Source organism: Staurois parvus, unplaced genomic scaffold (assembly GCF_062004578.1).
Source record: "Staurois parvus isolate SC_StPar_1 unplaced genomic scaffold, SC_StPar_1.0 ptg001220l, whole genome shotgun sequence".
Classification (NCBI taxonomy): Eukaryota; Metazoa; Chordata; class Amphibia; order Anura; family Ranidae; genus Staurois; species Staurois parvus.
Genome location: NW_028319016.1, coordinates 861,387 through 883,635, shown reverse-complemented (window position 1 = coordinate 883,635; position 22,249 = coordinate 861,387). Strand labels below are relative to the sequence as shown.

The following is a 22,249-nucleotide window of genomic DNA, read 5'->3' as shown; positions in this document are numbered from 1 at the left end:
TGCTGATTGTATACAAACAATGTTGAGTATTTTCTCTCCCCCAGGGAATGCTATAATCCCTTAGATTCAATATATAGATAGATTGGGATTTCACAGGCATCCAAGCTATTAATTAAAAAAAAAAAATTTTATTGTTACATATTAACCGCTTCCCATCTGCCCTATAGCAGATATACTGCTACAGGGCGGCAAGTGTGCACCTAATATATATACATGATTTAGCATTTCTGGGTAGGGGGCAGTCGCAAGGCACGCACGCGCCCTACCCCGCCACCTTTTCGCAGCCGCGGCTGTCAATCACCGGGTTCCGGACAGTGGTTACTCGCTGGCGCCTGGTGATTGCCGAGCATCTCCGATGGGGGGGAGAACTGTTAGTAAACAAAACAGTTCTCCTCACTGTCAGCTTGTGCACACTGCTTTGCATTGTTGTGCACAGCACAGCCATGCAAAGTAGTGTGCTTACAGTGAAGCACAAACACACAGGCCCCTAGTAAAACGGCACACAGTTAACCCTTTGATCGCCCGACATATTAACCCCTTCCTGCCCAGTGCCATTAGTACAGTGTCAGTGCTTTTTAATAGCACTGATCACTGTATTGGTGTCACTGGGGATGTCAGTGACACCGAGTCAGTTCCCCCCACTGTCAGAATGCCCACCGCAGTCCCATTACTAGTAAAAAAAAAAAAAACAATCCCAGTATATATACCGTCATTTGTAAACGCTATAACTTTCATGTAAACCAATTAATTTACACGTATCGGGATTTTTTTTAGCAAAGGCATGTAGCAGAATACATTTTGCCCTAAATCTATGATGAAATTTGATTTTTTAATTTTTTTTTACTGGACATGTTTAATAGCAAAAAGTCATTGTTTTTTTTTTCTCAAATTGTCGGTCTTTTTTTTTATAGCGCAAAAAAAAAAAACACACAGGCAATCAAATAACACCGAAAGAAATCTCAATTCGTGGGAAAAAAAGGACAGAAATTTAATTTGGGTGCAGCGTTGCATGACCACGCAATTGTCAGTTAAGGTAACGCAGCGCCGCAAAAAATGGCCTGATCAGGAAGGGGGGTAAATCCTCAGGAGGGCAAGGGGTTAAATAACACAAATGTTAAAATGACAAGTGCTCATAATAACAACTTGGATATAATATTCACCCAACGCATCAAGTTCAAGCTGCTAACCCTGACCTACAAGGCCATTCACAATGCCGCCCCGAACTACATAACTGACCTGATACCCAGATACTACCCTACCCGTGCCCTTCGCTCCTCACAGGACCTCCTACTCTCTAGCTCCCTGGTCTCCTCCTCCCCACGCCCGATTGCAGGACTTCTCTAGGACTTCCCCCATCCTCTGGAACTCCCTACCCCAATCCATCAGAATGTCACCTACCCTCCTCACCTTCAGGCGCACCCTGAAAACCCTCCTCTTCAGGGAAGTCTACCCCAACCTCACCCAACACCCGACCTCACCTAACAACTAACCTCCTCCACTCCATCCACCACTCCATCCCCCACAGCCATCTCCTCCTGTACCACCTTCCCCTCCCTCCTAGATTGTAAGCTCGAAAGAGCAGGGCCCTCGAACCCCTCGTGTATTGTATTGTTACTGTCTTGTCTCATGTTCTGTCCCCTGCTATAATGTACAGCGCTGAGCATACCCTTTGGCGCTATATAAATACTGTATAATAATAATAATAATATTCTCCTATTCCGACGCATTTTGAAATATTCAATTCTTCACAGAAGCAGAGAAGGTACAAAGGCTGAAAAATAGGCAGAAACATATCACAACTAATGCTCAGCAACAATGGAACAATCAACAAAAAAAGGGTTTTTGTTCTGTCGCTTATTCTTGTCCTGTTTTTTCCAAGAGAGGCATTTGCGATCCTGTCAAGCAAGATGTCTCTAGGCCTGCCGAATGGTAGCAGGTGGGCGTCCCCCTAGTGCCATGTGTTTTTATCATCAATGTCTAGTCATCCCTTGGGTTGCAAGTGTACAACATGTTGGTCAAAGCTGATTGTTCTAGTATTGCTGAGCATTAGCTGTGATATGTTTCTGCCATTTGTTCAGCTTTTGTACATTTTCTGTTTCCTTGCAGAAGAAAATAACTCGAAATGCATCAGTTATGAGACTATTATACCCAACTTGTTGTCATGATCATTTATCATTTTAACACCTGTATAGGTCATTTTGAACATGTGAGATACAGCAGATTACAATAAAAATTGATTTTATTTTTATGAATTAATATTTTCTATGACAATAAAATCCCATTCCACATATCTACTCGCTATATCCTTTGATAGTATGTTTTAAGCTATCAATCTTTCCATCAAAATCTAGAGCAAATGAGAACAGAGTCCAGAAAATTCCTTCCTGAAAAATAGCAAACAGTCTTCGGATAAAGATACCGTTGTAGGCTTTTTGAATGGACTTTGTTAATTTTTATCTCCAATTTTATTTTTATTTTTTCAAATTTCTTTCAAAATTTTGTGTAAAGCTGAACTCCAGCCAGATAAAAAAGATACAAATGAATGTATATTAAAACAAAAGACTTTTGCGCTAGATGCATGATAGCCAATAAAAATAAAAAAATGTTAATAAATAAAATATAAATTACAAAAAACAACGCTGCCACTTCAAACAAAATCAATTAAACCAATTCAAAAGAACCCTCAAGTGATTCAGTAGTGCAAAAAAAAAAATTATATATATTTAGGCTTTTTGAATGGACTTTGTTAATTTTTATCTGCAATTTTATTTTTATTTTTTCAAATTTCTTTCAAGATTTTGTGTAAAGCCGAACTCCAGCTAGATATAAAAGATACAAATGAATGTATAGGAACACAAAAGACTTTTGCGCTAGATGATTGATAGCCAATAAAAATTAAAAAATGAAAATAAATAAAATATAAATTACAAAAAACAATGCTGCCACTTCAAACAAATTCAATTAAACCAATTCAAAAGAACCCTCAAGTGATTCTGAAGTGCAAAAAAAAAGTATATATATATATATATATATAAAATATATACATATATATATAATATATATACATATTTATGTGTGTGCACAAAAAAATAAATAAATTATATATAAATATAATATATATATATAATACATTTTATATATATATATATATATATATATATATCTATATCTATCTATATATATAAAAAAATTTATGTGTGTGTGTATATATATATATATATACAAATGAGTGATTAATCAACATAAGTGAAAATGAAAAGTCCATAGATGTCTCTTCCACCAAAAAACTCTACTTCCCAAACAGGAATCACTGCATGCTCATAAAATTTCTTTCAAGATTTTGTGTAAAGCTGAACTCCTGCCAGATAAAAAGATACAAATGAATGTATAGGAAAACAAAAGACTTTTGCACTAGATGCGTGATAGCCAATAAAAATCAAAAAAGGAAAAAATAAAATATAAATTACAAAAAACAATGCTGCCACTTCCAACAAAATCAATTAAACCAATTCAAAAGAACCCTCAAGTGATTCCGAAGTGCAAAAAAAAAAGTGTATATATATATATAAAATATATATACATATTTATGTGTGTGTGCACAAAAAATAAATAAATAAATAAATTATGTATAAATATATTATATATAATACATTTTTTTAATATATATATATATATATATATATATATATATAAATATAAATGATTAATCAACATAAGTGAAAATGAAAAGTCCATAGATGTCTCTTCCACCAAACAATTCTAATTCCCAAACAGAAATCACTGCGTGCTCATAAAATGTCTTTCAAGATTTTGTGTAAAGCTGAACTCCTGTCAGATAAAAAGATACAAATGAATGTATAGTAAAACAAAATACTTTTGCACTAGATGCGTGATAGCCAATAAAAATCAAAAAAGGAAAAAATAAAATATAAATTGCCACTTCCAACACAATCAATTAAACCAATTCAAAGAACCCTCAAGTGATTCAGTAGTGCAAAAAAAAAAAAGTATATATGTATATATATATATATATATATAAATATATATATATATAAAATGTTATGTGTGTGTGTGTGTATATATATATAAAAATGAGTGATTAATCAACATAAGTGGAAATGAAAAGTCCATAGATGTCTCTTCCACCAAATAACTCTACTTCTCAAACAGAAATCACTGCATGCTCATAAAATTTCTTTCAAGATTTTGTGTGAAGCTGAACTCCAGCCAGATATAAAAGATACAAATGAATGTATAGGAAAACAAAAGACTTTTGCACTAGATGCGTGATAGCCAATAAAAATCAAAAAAGGAAAAGAAATTAAATATACATGACAAAAAACAATGCTGCCACTTCAAACAAAATCAATTAAACCAATTCAAAAGAACCCTCAAGTGATTCAGTAGTGCAAATAAAATGTATATATATATATATTTTAAGAAAATACATAAAAAAATGGAAAGTCCATTAATGTCTCTTCCACCAAACAACTCTTCTGATTCCCAAACAGAAATCACCACGTGCCCATAAAGAAGGCGGTCCCCCTTTCGGGTATGCACTCATCGAATAACCATGCCCCCCATTCTCCTGGTTGGCTGGAATTGCTTATTTTATTTATTTTTTTTATTTGCCAAATTTTTGTAAGTGGCTGTCTGCTTTTAGCGATTAAAGGTGTATTTTGTACTGCACCATTGGGGTATTTGTTTCTTTGTTGTTTCATGACCACTAACCCTGAGAAAGAAGATTAAGGCGAAGGAGAGTGTTATGTATATTGGCATAGCTCCTCATTATTAGGAATCTGTAAATCTATGAAGTGGTGTGAGCTGATAATGGGTAATGAGAGGCATGGAGATTTCAGGATAAACAGAGGGGAGTGAAACAATATCAATACTGGTCGACTTCCTTCCCACCTGGATTAATAAAATATGCGATTCCAGCCAACCATGAGAATGGGGGGCATGGTTATTCGATACCCATGCATACCCGAAAGGGGGACCGCCTTCTTTATGAGCACGCAATGATTTCTTTTTGGGAATCAGAAGAATTGTTTGGTGGAAGAGAAATTTATAGACTATTCATTTTCACTTATGTTGATTAATCACTCAGTTATATATATATATTGCGCTACTGAATCACTTGAGGGCAGGGGCGGACTGACAACTCATGGGGCCCCCAGACAATAGGGGATTATGGGGCCCCTGTGTCCTTGCTCACACTCAAAAAAGCCTATGAAAAAGGTACCAGGGGCATCTCATGGGGCCCCCTACTGACCCCGGGCCCTCGGGCAGTACCCGAGTTTCCAAATGGTCAGTCCGCCTCAGCTTGAGGGTTCTTTTGAAATGGTACAAATGAATGTCTCTCTGTGTTCATTAATATACCAATATATTTTTAATATAAGCAGCATATGCACTGAAGTTTAACATAGTATCAGCCTTTTGTAGTCCCTGTACAGCAAAGCGTAGACTGGGAGAGGGAGATACAACACAAGGAGCCAATCAGTACAAGGAGCATGCTGATAACAGGAGAGCATAATGACAAACAGAGGAGTTTATCAGTGTGCTACTTCTCATTTCACTGTCTAGTAATAGAGTGGGGGTGGGGAGGAGACCCGTAAGTGAAAATGAAACTGCAGCAGAGAAAGGTCCCCTTTCTGCCAGAAAAACTATGCTTTATGGCAGAGCTGTGTAAATCTCAGGACTGGATGGATAGAAAAAAAAAATCCTTAGGCGGTTAAAGCAACTCCCATCTGTGTATTTAGCTGTTTGTCTAGAGATCAGCTATGAACAATTTACACAATATTGCGAAAGGCACATTTCATGTCGCCCTTCGCAGTGCCGGGCCATTATGGAGGCTATCACACAAGTAAATCAGTAATAATCTCGTAAACCCTTTTCTTAAGCGCTAATAACATTTCCAAAAAAGGGAGACATTGACGCCTTCCAAAAGACGAGGACATTTTTCTTGTGCTGGCTGCAAGAGATGAGTCAGATATAACAACATGATGAAACAAAAGCGATAAGCAGCGAGGAGGAAAGTTGGTGATAGAAAAGTGACACCGCCAAATAAATCAGGAAGGCGATGATGCATGGAGGGGACTCACCGAGACGCCATCGAAGGAAGAGGAATTCATGGCTTTGTAGATCTCCCGGCTGATGTTATCGTTGTTATAGTTGAAGTCTTCGAGACGCAACCCTCTCTTGGACAGCTCATAAGAGGTTTTATTGAGGGCCAGGGCAAGAGCCCAGATGGCATCGTAGGCCAGGGGAGCTTCTTGTAGACCTCCGACTCCTTCTGGAGCTTTGCCAAGACGTTTTTGAAGCTTATCCATGAACTCTTGAGATGTCTATTAGAGAGTCGAAGACACACACATCAAGTATTCAGTAGTTACAGCTTAATGGCAACATAAAGCTCTGAAGAAAAATAAAGTGAAGGTGAGTATACAAGACATCAGACCTACCATGTTGGAGATACCACGGGTATTTTCTGGGTTCAGCATGACAATCTCTGTGGTCACATGGTACTGAACAGCCTGGGTCATCTCGTCTGCCGTACAGTTGATGGCTGGATCTGGTGTCTTGAACCAGTTGTCAGCGTACCAACCAATCAAAAACCAGACATACTTCTTACCAAAGAGACGTTCTTTGTAGACCTGGAGAACAGCATGAAATCTGCCATTATCTAGGAATGGGAATTTGTGTGAGTAAAACAGTCACAAGAAGGGCTAAAAGTGGGCAAAAATTCAGTTGATGGTATTAGAACAAATATATGGATGGAGAGAGTGACAAAGAGAGAGGAGAAAGATGAGAGAGAGAGGGGGGGAGGGGGGAGAGAGGTGGGGAGAGGGAGAGAGAGGAGGGAGAGGGAGAGAGGGGGGGGAGGGGGAGAGAGAGGGGGGAGGGAGAGAGAAGAGAGGGAGAGTGAAGAGAGAGAAGAGGTGCGGAGAGAAAAGGGAGAGAGAGAGAAGAGGGAGAGAGAGAGGGAAGAGGGAGATAGAGAGAAAAAAGGGGGGGGGGGAAAGGGGGGAAAGGGAAAGAAAGAGAAAAGTGGGATAGAGGAGAGAGAAGAGAGGGAGAGTGAAGAGAGAGAAGAGACGCAGAGAGAAAGTGGGAAAGAGAGAGGGGGGAAAGAGAGAGAGAGAAAAAGGGGGGGAGAGAGAAAAAGGAGGAGTGAGAGAGGGGTGGGGAGAAAGGGAGAGAGAAGAGAGACAATGAGAGAGGAGTAAGAGAGAGAAGAGAGGAAAAGAAAGAGAAGAGAGGGAGAAAAAGGAGAGGGAGAGAGAGCAAAGAGGGAAAGAGAAGACAGAAAGAAAGAATATAGGAAGAGAGAGGAGATGGAAAGAGAGAGAAGAGAGAAAGGAGAGGGAGAGAAGAGAGGGAGAGAAATGAGAGGGAGGGGAGAGAAAGGAGAGAAGAGAGACAAAGGGAATGACAGAAGAGAGGGAGAAGATAGTAAGAGAGACAGTGATAGGAGAGAGGAGAGGGATGAATGAGAGACACATTGATGATACTTGATGTAAGAGAAAAAACCTGAACAATAGGAATGAAAAGGGTAAGAGAAAGGGAAAGATGAATAGAAGGAAGGAAAGAAAAGAGGGTAAAATTCGGTGCAACTAAAAGAGGAAGAGATGAAGAGAAAAGGAAAGGTGAAGAGAAATAGAGAGAAAAGAATAAAAAAGAAATGCAGAGAGGGAAAAATAAAACAGAAAATGGGAAAAGGGAAGAATAAAGAGGAATAAAAGAAGAAAAAAAAAGATAACAAGAAATGGATAGAGGAAAGTTAAAGAGAAATGGTAAGAGGAAAAGATAAAAGGGAAATGGAAAAATATAGAGGGAAAGGGAAATAGGAAAGGATAAATTGCAGAGAAAGAAAAATGGAAAGAGGGAATGATAAACAGCATGAGAAAGAGGGAGAGATAACAGTGTAAAGGAAAGAAGGAAAACTCAAGAGACATTGAAAGAATGAACTATACAAGAGAAAGGAAAGAAAAAAATGAAGAGAGATTGAAAGAATGAAAAATAAAAGTGAAAGGAAAGAAGGAAAAATAAAGAAAAACTGAAACAAAAATACAAAAGACAGAAAAAAGAAGGAAGGGAAGATAAAAGGATACTGTCAAGAGAGAAAGATAAAAATAATCCAAAAAAGGAGGAAAGGAAAGAAAGATAAAAAGAAACCAAAAATAGGAAAAGCTAAAGATAAACTTAAAGAAGCAAAAGGTAAAGATAACAGTAAAGAGTGAAAAATAAAAACAAAGGAGTACAAGATCAAGAGGACAAGAAAGCAAAGGCAGAAAGATCAAAACAAGGTCTGAATCACAAACTCTAGATGTGTGAGCCGACAGTAATATCATTTTAAAAAAAGAGGACGAAAAGGGCACACTAAAAGAGAGACTCTTCTCTGAGAAAGCAGTAACAGCAATTTCACTTTACCTCACAAAAGACCTTCCGCGCTTCGGTCTCATAGAATAAGCCGACTATTATTCTTGCGTCCTGTCTCTGAAAGGCAGAGATAAAAAGCGGTGAGAGAAAGAGACCGGGTAGCGGAGATGGCGAGATAGAGAATTGGGTATCTGAACGGAAAAGATAAGGAAAATGAAGAGAAGGAAAGAACAAGGAGGAACTGTGAAAGGAGGAGAAAGACACCAGAATGAAAAGAAGACGCGTGAAAGGAATCAGGTTGAGTGAAGGCAATTAGCGAGCTTTATTAACCCCATAGAGAGTCAATTCTCAAGGAGCGGTCCAGGCCATTGACTCAAGGAGAGTCTCTCAGGAAGGAGAAGAGCACTTCGGTGAATTGTAATCCATAACAATGCTGGCCTACCTTGGGACAACCCAGATATGAGTACCCACCTTAAGATTTTTCACAGGGACAGTCGGGTCAGAGAAAAAACTCTGTCGGAAGGTAATCTCAATGTCCGCTTCCTTTACTCGCTCCTCTAGATCATCAAGAGTCTGAAAAAAAAAAAGAAGATCATTAACAAAGAGCTTTCCTGAAAGGTGAGACTTGTAGTCTAATTACAGAGACCTGCGGGATTTTTTTGAGAAGATGAGGGCTCCGGTTATTAAGATAATAATGAGTTGTGTATTATTGCAGCTTCTCTAATATCTTCTCACCTGTTTTAGAAAAGCCTCAGAGATCTGTGCAGATTGAAATCAGGTCTGGGAAGATGGAGTCAGTGTTTCAGGCTCAAGGATGGAGGGCCGCCTCAGAATGCACTTCATTGTTTTTTAATGTCAAATCCAGAGCTTTGTATAATGTATAGAGTCACGAGTAGACCTTCTAGGCCTATGAAAACTTAATAAGTCTCTACACTTTTTTGGTCAGGCTGTTCCTTTGGTTTAAAGAAACTGTCAGTGCTCCTAAAAACTTGGCCAACATAGTTCCCTGTCAAAGAAAAAGGTAGTATACTCACCTCTCTGGTAGCCCATGTCTCCTACCTTCTCTACATAAAAGCTCTACAACTTTAAATGCATTTGACACTTCCAGGAGTGTTGGATACCTGTGTCCCTCACTATTCACTATAGTATTCTGACTGTTGTATCCTTTAGTGATGTAGGGGTAGAAGGATGGAATCATATCGGGGGCCACAGGCATCCTGAACTCAGCGGCTAGACTCATCCACCTCACCACCCGCTCCACCTCTGCCACCCCCCTCTGCCTCTCCCTCCACTGGCTCCCGATTGCCCAACGCATCAAATTTAAACTTCTAACCCTGACCTACAAAGCCGTTCACAACACTGCCCCTGACTACCTCACCAACCTGATCCCCAAGTACCGCCCTACCCGTACCCTTCGCTCCTCACTGGATCTCCTTCTATCCTGCTCCCTAGTCTCCTCCTCCCATGCACGACTGCAGGACTCTCCAGGTCCTCCCCCATCCTCTGGAACTCACTGCCCCAATCCATCAGACTGTCGCCTTCCCTCTTCACATTCAGGCGCTTCCTCAAAACCCATCTCTTCAGGGAAGCCTACCCCACCCTCACCTAACGGCCATTCTCCCTCTTTCCTCCCACCCCTCATTCCCCTCAGCCACTTCCTACTGTACCTTTACCCCCTCCCTCCTAGATTGTAAGCTCGAAAGAGTAGGGCCCTCTTACCCCTCATACGTTGTTTGTTATTGTTGTACTGTTTCATGTATTGTCCCCCCCCTATTGTACAGCGCTGAGCAAACCCTTTGGCGCTATATAAACTCGATGTAATAATAATAATAATAATCTGTCTCTTCCAGGGGCATAGAATGCCGTAAAGCAGGGTTTCTTAACCAAGGTTCCTCCAGAGGTTTCTAGGAGTTCCTTGGGTAATGATCAATGATCTGTCTCTCAGATAGGCTCCCACTGACACCATTGATCCTTTTAGCTACCTCTAAGGGGGTAATTCTTGCCAATGACCAGAATTGTAGGGAACATTCTTCACACTGGCCATCAAATTAATGTATCATGAGTTGCAGATATATATTTTAGCAGCAGTTCCCTGAGACCAGAAAGTTATTTCAAGGGCTGTGTTGAAAAGGTTGAGAAAGGCTGCTATAGAGTCTGACAAAGGCTGCAGAGATGGAATGGAGATACGGGCCACCAGATAGGTAAGTATACTATATACTATCTCTTCTTTTGCAGAGAACTGCTTTTACGTTTTCGGGGGCACTACAGAGTACAGGGTACTCCAGTTTCCACCCATACTACAAAGACATGCTGGTAGATTAATGGATGCCTGTCTGTTTTGGCCCTAGTATGTTTATGCATATGAGATAACGACCTTGGATTGTAAGCTCCTTGAGGGTAGATGCTAATGTGGATGTAAAAGATGTAAAGCGCTGCGTAATCATAAATACATTTAATCATACCAAATAATAAATACATTTAATAGAAACACACACTTCCCCTATCCTTGTAAGCAAGCTAGGAGTGGTGAAATGCGTCAAAGAAGGCTGGTTTTGGGTTGAAGACATCATTGTATGCAGCCAATGCACTGATTATTAAAAATACTGCAAGAACAGCCAACCTGAGTGTCAGGAATGGACTTGCCAATAATGGTGGGACTCACCTGCCTTGTGGGCTGCAGTACTAGGGCTGGCCAGCGGGTGCTTTCAGCAATCAGAGAGTCACCGCTGCAATCAGCCAAACACCTGAAGCTGATTGCAGGGGTTGTATTTAAGGAATGGCCAGACTCACAGTCAGGGCCTTGGTGTGTGTTTTTCCATGGGCCCCTGTATCTTGTATCCTGTGTTCCTGTTCCTGTTTCTGCCTGACTTGTTGCCGACCCTGCCTGATCCTGACCTCTCCTGTTTGATCCCTGGCTTGTTACCCTGACCATTCTCTGCCTGACCCTCTGCACCGCGCTGCCCGTGAGTTACTGAACCCAGCTTGTGACCCCGACCACTCTCCCTCCTGTTCCTGGTACTCCGTTTGCCGTTTGCTACTGACCCGGCCTGCCTGACGACTCTTGCATTGTATGTATTGTTATCTGTAGGTGGTTTGGTTTGGTTTGTTTGCACTGTATTATGTTTAGTTTTGCACTGTGTTTTGTATTGTTAGTCTTAATAAATCATATTGTTTATACCATATCCGAAGCCTGCGTTTCCCTGTGTCAGTCCACACACCTCTGGTCATACCTGGAGCCCTGACACTGAGTGTGGCTGATTTTTTACTAAATACAATTAATAGTTACAGAAGTAAATGAGCTTTAAAAGCAAGTCCTCACTGACCCTTGTAGCAACAGACACTGTGGAGTAATTGAGCCTCAATTTTACATCACTTTCACATTGATTTCAGCAGCTCAGCTCCCCCTGTTCCCCTCCCGTCAAAACCTGCCTTGGCATCCTTCTGTGAACACAGAGTAGGTGCATAGGGGGAGGGGGGGAGAGCAAACTGCTGAGACGTCTCTCACTGCTTCCCTTGTGAATTTTTAGGATGAATTACTCCTCGGTGTCTGCAGCTAAAGAAGTCAGTGAGGGCATGTTTTAAAGTGTATTTATTGCTTGCCATGTCAGTTTAAATTTGGATTTAAGCGTTAGCTGCAGAGAGATAGAAAGATTCCATTGTGACCCCCTTCTAAAAATGCTAGCTGCCTGACAGTAAAACTTATCCAAAGGCCACGTTCGAGTAACAGAGGACAAGTATCCAGAAAAGAAGCTATGGTTTGATAGTGACTCGTAGAATATTGGTGCTTTAACATATAAAGAAGTAGGCCAGCAATGCCAGCTTCCCTAGTTTTCTTAGCACAGATTTCTTTTAATGAATATTTCATTCTCTCATCCCTCCAAGAACAGAGGCAGAACCAGTAACCAAAATCTGGGCCCACGGCCCTCAAAACCCAGCTGGGATCCTCATTCAAGGCTGTTGGCCTCTTTCCTTTATGCTGCCCCAGTGGAGGAGCATCGTCATGTTGTATCTGTAACTTGAAAGAGACCTTCCTGCTGACATAGGGACATTACTGAGTACAATACGTGTTATTAGGACCCAGAGTGGTTACCTACCATTGTATCTAGAAACAAACCTAAGTTATTTATTTTATTTATTGCAGGTACTTAATTTATGCAGCGCTTTACATATACACTATCTTGCCAAAAGTATTGGGCCAGCCCTCCAAATCATTGGATTCAGATGTTCCAATCACCTCCATGGACACAGGTGTATAAAATCATCCCCTAGGCATGCAGACTGCTTCTACAAACATTGGTGAAAGAATGGGTCGCTCTCAGGAGCTCAGTGACTCCAAGCGTGGTCCCGTGATAGGTTGCCACCTGTGCAATAAGTCCATCCGTGACATTTCCTGGCTACTAAATATTTCACGCTCAACTGTTAGTGGGATTATAACAAAGTGGAAGCAACTGGGAACAACAGCAACTCAGCCACCAAGTGGTAGGCCACGTCACATGACAGAGCGGAGTCAGCGCATGCTGAAGCGCACAGTGCGCAGAAGTCGCCAACAGTCAATAGCTAAAGACCTCCAAACTTGGTGTGGCCTTCAGATTAGTAGAGAGCTTCATGGAATGGGTTTCCATGGCCGAGCAGCTGCATCCAAGCCTTACATCACCAAGTGCAATGCAAAGCTTCAGATGTTGTGATGTAAAGCACGCCGCCACTGGACTCTAGAGCCGTGGAGAGGTGTTCTCTGGAGTGACCAATCACGCTTCTCTGTCTGGCAATCCGATGGACATGTCTTGATTTGGTGGTTGCCAGGAGAACGGTATTTGCCTGACTGCATTGTGCCAAGTGTAAAGTTTGGTGGAGGGGGTATTATGGTGTGGGGGTGTTTTCCAGGGGTTTGGCTTGGCCCCCTAGTTCCAGTGAAGGGGACTCTAAGGGCTTGTTCACACTTGACTAAATTTCTAACTCTGAAAAAATGCCCCTATAGTGTTAGACAAACATTAATGAGCTTTAAGTATGGGCTTTCTGCAAGCATTAAAAACGCTCCTCAAATGCCCTATGCGCAGTTTTGAGGCATTTTATAGGTGTTATACAAGCATTAAACCCGCACTACAAATGCATATAATAAACTCTAATGGCATTAACGCCCCGCAAATGCCCCATAAATGCCTGCTGAGCATCACCATAGACTGCATTGGAGGTGTTGAAAGGCTTCAACTCCTCCTGATGTGACATGAGGCTTCAATGTGAAGAGCACTGTGTGCTGTCCATAGTATCATTGCCATAGGCATTTGAGGAGCATTAAAAACGCCCCTCAAATGTCTGCTTTCAAAGCTAGTGTAAGCTAAGCTTTAAGGCATCAGCATGCCAAGACATTTTGGACAATTTCATGCTCCCAACTTTGTGGGAAGAGTTTGGGGATAGCCCCTTCCTGTTCCAACATGACTGCCCAATAGTGCACAAAGCAAGGTCCATAAAGACATGGAGGAGCCAGTTTGGGGTGGAGGAACATGACTGGCCTGCACAGAGTCCTGACCTCAACCCCATAGAACACCGTTGGGATGAATTAGAGCGGAGACTGCGATCCAGGCCTCCTCCCCCGACATCAGTGCCTGACCTGACAAATGTGCTTCTGAAAGAATGGTCCAACCTTCCCACAGACACCCTCCTAAACCTTGTGGACGGCCTTCCCATAGACACCCTCCTAAACCTTGTGGACGGCCTTCCCAGAAGAGTTGAAGCTGTTATAGCTGCAAAGGGCGGGGCCAACTCAATATTGAACCCTACGGACTAAGACTGGGGGCCATTACAGGTCATGTGTGTGGGGAAAGGGCGGGGCCAACTCAATATTGAACCCTACGGACTAAGACTGGGATGCCATTAAACTTCGTGTGCGTGGAAAGGCCGGCCAACCAATACTTTTGGCAATATAGTGTATGTTGTACATTCGATGAAAACATATTCACAAACATAGCATGCATGTAAAGCTTTGTAAGACGGTAGAGATGGCCAAAACAATGGCAGGGTGTCTGACTGTCAGTGTGGTCGGCTTGCTGATCGGTCGGCTTGCTGAGAGTTTCAGGGACGAGTCCCTTTCCTCAGAGCTAGCTGATGCTCTGTTCTATCACCAGATGGATTGGGGACAGTAGAAGAAGGGGAGGATCAGGGAAGACAGGATCAAACAGCCTTTTTACACAATGAAGAGGATTAACCCCTTAGGTCCCACAGTGAGTATAACAAGCATGCTTTACTGCATATACAGACTGATTGTACTGTTGTGGGTTTAGTAACACTTTGACAAGAAGACCCCCCCGGTCACACTGGGTGCAACTTGCCATGTGATTTGCCATGCCATGCGACTTGCAAATCGCACGGTAAGTCGCACCCTATCTTCCACAATCACAGCAGTCATATCGATGCGATTCCGACTTGGTCGGAGCCGCACCGATTTCTAAAGTAGTGCATACACTACATTAGGTGCGACTTGCATAGACATCTGTAAACGTACATATTCGCCAGCACACCACGGATCTCCAATATGGTCCAAAAAAGGTTTTTATTGCAAAAAGATCACATCACAAAAGAAAGTGCAACGTTTCGGATCCGCGCAGGACCCCTTCATCAGCCATGTGATACGGTCCCCTTTTTTAGGACCATATTGGAGATCCGTGGTGTGCTGGCGAATATGTGCGTTTGCTTATGATGTTTCCAGTCCCAGCTGGTAGTCGTTACAGCACTCGCCATTGATGAGCCGTACTTCCAGGAATGTTACATAGTTAGTCTGGCTGAAAAAAGACAAAAGTCCATCCAGTTCAACCATTAAAAAATAAAAAAGTTATAATCCTATACCCACAGTTGATCCAGAGAAAGGCAAAAACCCCAGCAAAGCACGATCCAATTTGCTCCTGCAGGGGAAAAATTCCTTCCTGATCCCCCGAGAGGCAATTGGATATTCCCTGGATCAACTTTACCCAGGGGCGGACTGACCATTTGGAAACTCGGACACTGCCCGAGGGCCCGGGGTCAGTAGGGGGCCCCATGAGATGCCCCTGGTACCTTTTTCATAGGCTTTTTTGAGTTTGGGCAAGGACACAGGGGCCCCATGATCTCCTATTGCCCGGGGGCCCCATGAGTTGTCAGTCCGCCCCTGACTTTACCTATAAATGTTAGTATCCAGTTATATTCTGTGTATCCAAGAAACAATCCAGGACCTTTTCAAAGCAATCTACTGAGCTGGCCAGAACCAACTCTTGTGCGAGGGGAATACAGTTAACCTCCCTAGCGGTCTGATTATGTCCATATTTCTGTGCTCAAAGCGGTACATATTTTTGCATGGAAATATGTATTTTTTTTTTATTGTAGGCCTGTAATTGTTAGGAATAACTCACTGAAATCTGGAGTCTAGTAACCATCCCGGGTATGATAAAATTTGAAACACGAAATCATAAATTATAATTTAATAAATAATCATAAAAAATAATAATAAAATAATAATAAATGTAATTCAATAATATAATCAAACCAAAAACACTGAAATGTGAAATATAGCGCCAAGTTCGCACATCGCTGAGCAAAGTCGCAGAATCGTTTTCAGTGTCTGATGAGGAATTTCCCCCACGAATCATTATCACTCAATTCTGCAAGTGGTTCTGATTTACTATCGCTGTTCTCTAGCCGGTCTAAAACCGCTTTTGACCTAAAGGGACGCTTTTTGGACGCCATGGACGTTTCATAGTTTCCAGGCAGAAAGGGCGGTAAAAATGCAGGCAGGGCGCCGGACAATGCACTCGGGACAAGATGTATGTGAAATGGTTTGATACAGGAATGTTATACTATGTGATTTCAGTGAATTTAGTGAATGTCACTTTTAAAAATTTAGAATTTCTTGCCAGTTCCATCCCCCGTACGTCCCGACGCTCACAGGGAACGGAACCCGGAAGCTGGATGCCGGCATTGGCCGGAGGAGATGGCCGGGGACGCTGCAGGGGGGACATCGCGGGAGCGCAGGACAAGGTAAGTGCAGGAGGGATCCCGGAGCAACGCTGCAGGGTATTCCCGAGTGTAGCTCGGGGTTACCGCTTCTGGTACTGAAAGTTTACCCCGAGCCACACTCGGGAATACCTCCAGGGGGGTTAAAGATTGCATAGACATTGCAATCGTGCAACTTCACTGGAAGTCACATGATTTCAAAGTCAGATCGGTGTGACCGGGGTGTAAAATCTGGAAGCTGATTGGCTACCATGCAGAGCAGCACCAGATTCTGTGTGCTCTGGTTTTAGTAAATCACACCCCCCCCCCCCTTTGGATAACCATCTTTCCCCTCCAAACACTCACAGATGTGAAGACCTCAGTTGTCTGCTGTATGGTGGCGATCTTCGTCCATCCCCACTTTTTGAAAAGCTGGACCCTGGTGGGGTTGTGTAAGGTAGCTGAGGGGTGCGTGCGGAAGAAGGTTGGAAACCTCTGGCGGTTGGACAATGCAGGTGAGCTTGAACCGTAAGAAAGCTGAAAGGTGAAAATAGAAATGGTGTGAGACTAAGGCAAGATTGACAGTTTAGAAAAATGAAACAGATGATGGGCTCGTTTACACTTGCTTTAGTCTCTGAAGAGCGATACACACTCAGATTGCTCTTCAGAGAGCATTTAACAGGCAGGGAGGAGGCATTCCATCACCTCCTCACCATCTGCTTTGATCCTTTGAATCCCACACTAGCGCGCCGCAACTGCATGCATTACATGTAGTTGCAGGATGCTGGCAAGGCAGCCCTTTTCATTTGAATAGGGTCTGTTTGGCGGGGGCTACACTCACCGAAAGCATCAGGGGGTATAATTCCTATTATGGTTAGGAAATACACTGATGTCCTCTCTCCACCCCCAACCTACTGACTGGACAATGAAGAGGCAGATTGATGACATCATCTCTCTGTTTACTCTGCTCTCTCCTCCTATCAGCATGTGTCTTGTCAAAGCAAATGACTTGCAGCCCTGCCCTCCAGCTCCTTGGTGCTGCTGTAGAGGGAACTGCAACATGCTGACACAAAGTCAAAATCAGGCATTTGCATTCATTATACTCGAAGTGGTTGTAAACTTCTCAGATGAAAAATGAACAAAGTATATCTGTTTATAGTGTGTACTTGCCTCTATCTAACGCACTTATTGTGATTTCTGTCTGCTCTCTCATTTCTCTGCATGAGTCACTTTTGATAGGTTATGCCAACACCAGACAATCCCAGGAGATGCCCCACAAGCATACAGCAGGTGATTGACACTTGTAGAAGGGGTGTGTCCATTCCCTCCACTCAAGTCTCAAACTACACTCAGCTCCCTGCTCTATCCTGTGCAGTGTATGACATTAGATCCCCCGCCCCCCTGACTTCTGAAGCTCAGAAAAAGTTGTGTAAATTTTGGACTTTGAAGGGATGAAGAGAAGAGAGATTATACAGATAAACAGGTACAACTTATGTAGGAGGCTTTGCCTCATCTCTGTGTATCACCTGAGGACAGTCCCTTTGCTGGGTATATGAGAGGGTTTACAACCACTTTAAAAAAAATATGTATGATTTATTAACCAGTTCGGCGCCGCCCTATAGAAGATATACTGCTACAGGGCGGCACAGGTGCGCAAAATCACGTATATATACGTGATTTTGCAGTTCGGGGTAGGGGGGGTGAGCTGCCATTCGCAGCCTCAGCTGTCAATCACAGGATCCTGGCCGTTGATTACTCACTGGCACCCGGTGATCGCTGAGTATTACCGACGGGGGAGAGACCTGTATGTAAACAATACAGATCTCTCCACTTTCCTGTACACTGCTTTGTATGGCTCTGCATAGCACAGCCATACAAAGCAGTGTGCTTACAGTGAAACACAAACACACACAGCCAGGGGCGGACTGACAACTCAATGGGCCCCCGGGAAATAGGGGATCATGGAGCCCCTGTGTCCTTGCCCACACTCAAAAAAGCCTATGAAAAAGGTACCAGGAGCATCTAATGGGGCCCCCTACTGACCCCAGGCCCTCGGGCAGTGCCCGAGTTTCCAAATGGTCAGTCCGCTCCTGCACACAGCACATAATGTGAAACAGCACACAGTTAACCCTTTGATCGCCCCACATTTAAACCCCTTCCTGCCCAATGCCATTAGTACAGTGTCAGTGCTTTTTATTAGCCCTGATCACTGTATTGGTGTCACTGGGAATGTCACTGACACCAAGTCAGTTCCCCACAGTGTCAGAATGTCTGCTGCAGTCCTGCAATAAGTTGCTGATCGCCGCCATTATTAGTAAAAAAAAAAAAAAAAATTCCAGTATCTATACCGCCATTCGTAGACGCTATAACTTTCACGTAAACCAATTGATTTACACGTATTGGGATTTTTTTTAGCAAAGACATGGAGCAGAATACATTTTGACCTAAATTTATGATTTTTTACATTTTTTTACTGGACATGTTTTATAGCAAAAAGTTAAAAATATTGCTTTTTTCTCAAAGTTGTCGGTCTTATTTTTACTTCTAGCGCAAAAAATGAAAAAAAATTTTATCGCACAGGCGATCAAATACCACCGAAAGAAAGCTCAATTTGTGGGAAAAAAGGATGTTAATTTCATTTGGGTGGAGCGTTGCATGACCGTGCAATTGTCAGTTAAAGTAACGCTGCGCCGTATCGCAAAAAATGGCCTGGTCAGGAAGGGGGGGGGGGAATCCTCAAGGGGGCGAGAGCTTGATGAATACAGAGCTGCAATTAATGCGTTTATTTTCTCTCTTCCTGGGGTTCGGCTTTAAAGAGACTCAGTGCCATTTACCTTCATGCAAGTTGTACCTTTGGCTCTACATATCTTTTTCTTACTGTAAGTACATTAAAAGCATCTTTCAGGTCTTCAGTAAGCAATACATCACAGAAGCCCCATGACTGCAAATCATACTGATGTGACCTAATCAGCTGGAAAGAGCTGTATACAGGTTTGATAAATGGCTCTGTATTTACGTGGTAATACCACGTCTGAGGATTTGGATGAACACTCGGCAATCGGAGCCTAAAGGTTCAATCTGAAAATTCCTGCCCATGCTTCTTCCTGGAGGAGCAAACCCCTTGATTTATTATTATTATTATTATTATTCTTTTTTTAAATATTAAAAATGTTTGATTTATAAAAAATACCCCAAAATTGCCTCCTATAGAAAGTCATGACTTAAAGTTGAGGTTGATGCTTTTGGGAGTCTGCCTCTTACGGGAACCCTCAGCATCCTTGGGCCACCTGGCAGCTAACCATGCCGATAAACAAGAACAGAATCCAAAAACTGTCACAACCAGGGGCGGGCTGACAACTCATGGGGCCCCTGGACTGTAGGGGATCCTGGGGCCCCTGTGTCCTCGCCCACACTCAAACCACACCCAAAAAAGCCTATGAAAGGTGCCAGGGGCATCTTATGGGGCCCCCTACTGACCCCAGGCCCTTAGGCAGTGCCCAAGTGCCCGAATGGTCAGTCCGCCCCTGGTCACAACCCTGTTTTTTTCTATCTATCTATCTATCTATCTATCTATCTATCTATCTATCCTTCCATATCTATCTATCTATCTATCTATCTATCTATCTATCCTTCCATATCTATCTATCTATCTATCTATCTATCTATCTATCTATCTATCCTTCCATATCTATCTATCTATCTATCTATCGATCGATCGATCGATCTATTCAGTCGTATCTGACCCTTGGTGATTGCATGGACTGTCACTCGCAAGCGACTTTTTCCATTAATTCTCTTAGCAATTATTTTACAGGGTAGGTTGCCAGGTCTTTCCCCAACCTCTACTATGCAGGAGATCCCGCATGGCCAGGGATGAAACTAGGACAATTTAGACAGGAGCAGGGGCGGACTGAAAACTCATGGGGCCCCCGGCAATAGGGGATCATGGCTGTGTGTGTTTGTGTTTCACTGTAAGCACGCTGCTTTGTATGGCTGTGCTATGCAGAGCCATACAAAGCAGTGTACAGGAGCTGACAGTGGAGAGATCTGTATTGTTTACATACAGGTCTCTCCCCCGTCGGTAATACTCAGCGTTTACCGGGTGCCAGCGAGTAATCAACGTCCGGGATCCTGTGATTGACAGCCGAGGCCGTGAATAGCATCGCACCCACCTACCCTGAACTGCAAAATCATGTATATATCTCAACACATACTGCTCTCTCTGCTTCTGCTCTCTCTAAATGTCTGTCTGAACTAGTTAATTTTTTACTGTTTTTCAGTGCATTCTGGGCATTTTGGAAGGTCTCCTGATGTTATCTCCAAAAAATGCTTCTAAATGCAAATGTGCATAAACGCGGTATGCAAACGTGGCTAAACAAACATTTTTTAACATCCAGCAGTCAGTTTCCGTCGTGCAGAAGTGTTTTCCAAACATCCCGTGTACATGAAGCCCTGAGACTAATACAAGAAATCTAAGATCTAAAGGAAGACATCAGGCCTCATGTATGCTGCTGCTCCCAAGTTTAAGAGCTTTTTGGCATTTTACTGTCAAAGCCCCTGAACTCAACGCAATAAAAGCCTATGTGTCCATGTAGACGTAGGCTTTACCAGAGTTTAGGAGCAGCAAAGTTTAGGGGCAGTTAAATGTTCCTCTCCTGAACACAGAAGAATCACGTTCAGGAGAGGAACCTTTTGGCCAAAAAATGCTAAACGTGTTTAGAGCTTGAGCATTTATTCACGTCAATGGAAAATACTCAGGCCAATCAATTGAAAAAACATCTAAGTGCTAAACGTGGGTAAACACGGTACCGCAATTACGCATGTTTTTTCCGTGTTTAGTGTTTTTCTGCTGCCAGGAGAGCTATATGTCTAGGGAAGTTCATGTGTACGTGAGGCCTTAGAAGTTAGAAGAAGAGGACAAAGGAAACGAGGAAAAGTGGAGCGAAGAAAAAATTGAGAATATATGAGTAAGAGAAAAATGGAGGAAAAAGAGGAATGCAGGATGAATGGAAAAGTGAAAAGAGAGGAGAAAATACAGAAAGAAAAGATGAATGAAGAGGGAAGAAAAAAATGCATTAGGGAGAAAGGAATGAAGAAAGAAGGGAAATGCAGGAATGAGAGAGAAGGAAGGTGGAGAAAAGAAATGGACACATAGAGGGAGAACACAATGAAGACGAAAGGAGACAGGGTAGTGTCAAAGAAGAACACAGAAATCTCAGGAAGGAGAAAACTGTCAGAGAACTCAGACAAGAGAAAAGAGAGCAGGAAATGTACAGAATTCAGGCGAATAAAAGAAGTACAGAAAAGCAGGAACACAGAAAGGGTGAGGAAGAACAGAGAATGTAGAACGAAGAGATGAGGAAGAAGAGAGGATTCAAGAGAGACAGAAGAGAAGAAAATTAAGGCAGAATGCAGGAGGAAGAGAAGAGACTGAAAGAGAAGAGGAAATGCAAGTGCAAGAGAAAAGGAAGAACTGAAAATGTAGAATGAAAGGAAGACAGAAAAAATATGGGAGGAAGAGAAGAGGAAGAACAGAGAATACAAGAGGAATGAAAAGGAAGAACAGAGAATGTAGAATGAAGAGATGAGGAAGAAGAGAGAATTCAGGAGAGACAGAAGAGAAGAAAATTAAGGCAGCATGCAGGAAGAAGAGAAGAGGCAAGGATGAAGAGAGACTATAGGAGGGAAGAAGAGATTAGGAAGACAAGAGACTGAAAGAGGAAGAGAGGATGTGAAGAAGAACAAGAAGAGAAGAGAAGAGAAGTGAAGAGGCAAGGATGAAGAGAAAATATAGGAGGAAAAGAAGAGATGAGGAAGAGAAGAGACTGAAAGAGGAAGAGAAGAGGTGAAGAAGAACAAGAAGAGAAGAGAAGAGGCAAGAATGAAGAGAAAATATAGGAGGAAAAGAAGAGATGAG

General features: G+C 42.4%; 1 protein-coding gene across 3 annotated transcripts in view; it reads right to left on the bottom strand.

The window, feature by feature from the left end:
• The window catches only part of GABBR1 (gamma-aminobutyric acid type B receptor subunit 1), a 291,334-nt gene that overhangs the window by 104,324 nt on the left and 164,761 nt on the right, over window positions 1-22,249 (bottom strand). For all 3 annotated transcript variants that reach the window (XM_089660238.1, XM_089660239.1, XM_089660240.1), the window contains 5 exons: window positions 16,699-16,869; window positions 8,848-8,949; window positions 8,428-8,493; window positions 6,459-6,650; window positions 6,102-6,344 (listed from right to left, as the gene is read on the bottom strand). In XM_089660238.1, the coding sequence (XP_089516364.1) occupies window positions 6,102-6,344; window positions 6,459-6,650; window positions 8,428-8,493; window positions 8,848-8,949; window positions 16,699-16,869 (774 nt within the window). The remainder of the gene's footprint in view (window positions 1-6,101; window positions 6,345-6,458; window positions 6,651-8,427; window positions 8,494-8,847; window positions 8,950-16,698; window positions 16,870-22,249) is intronic.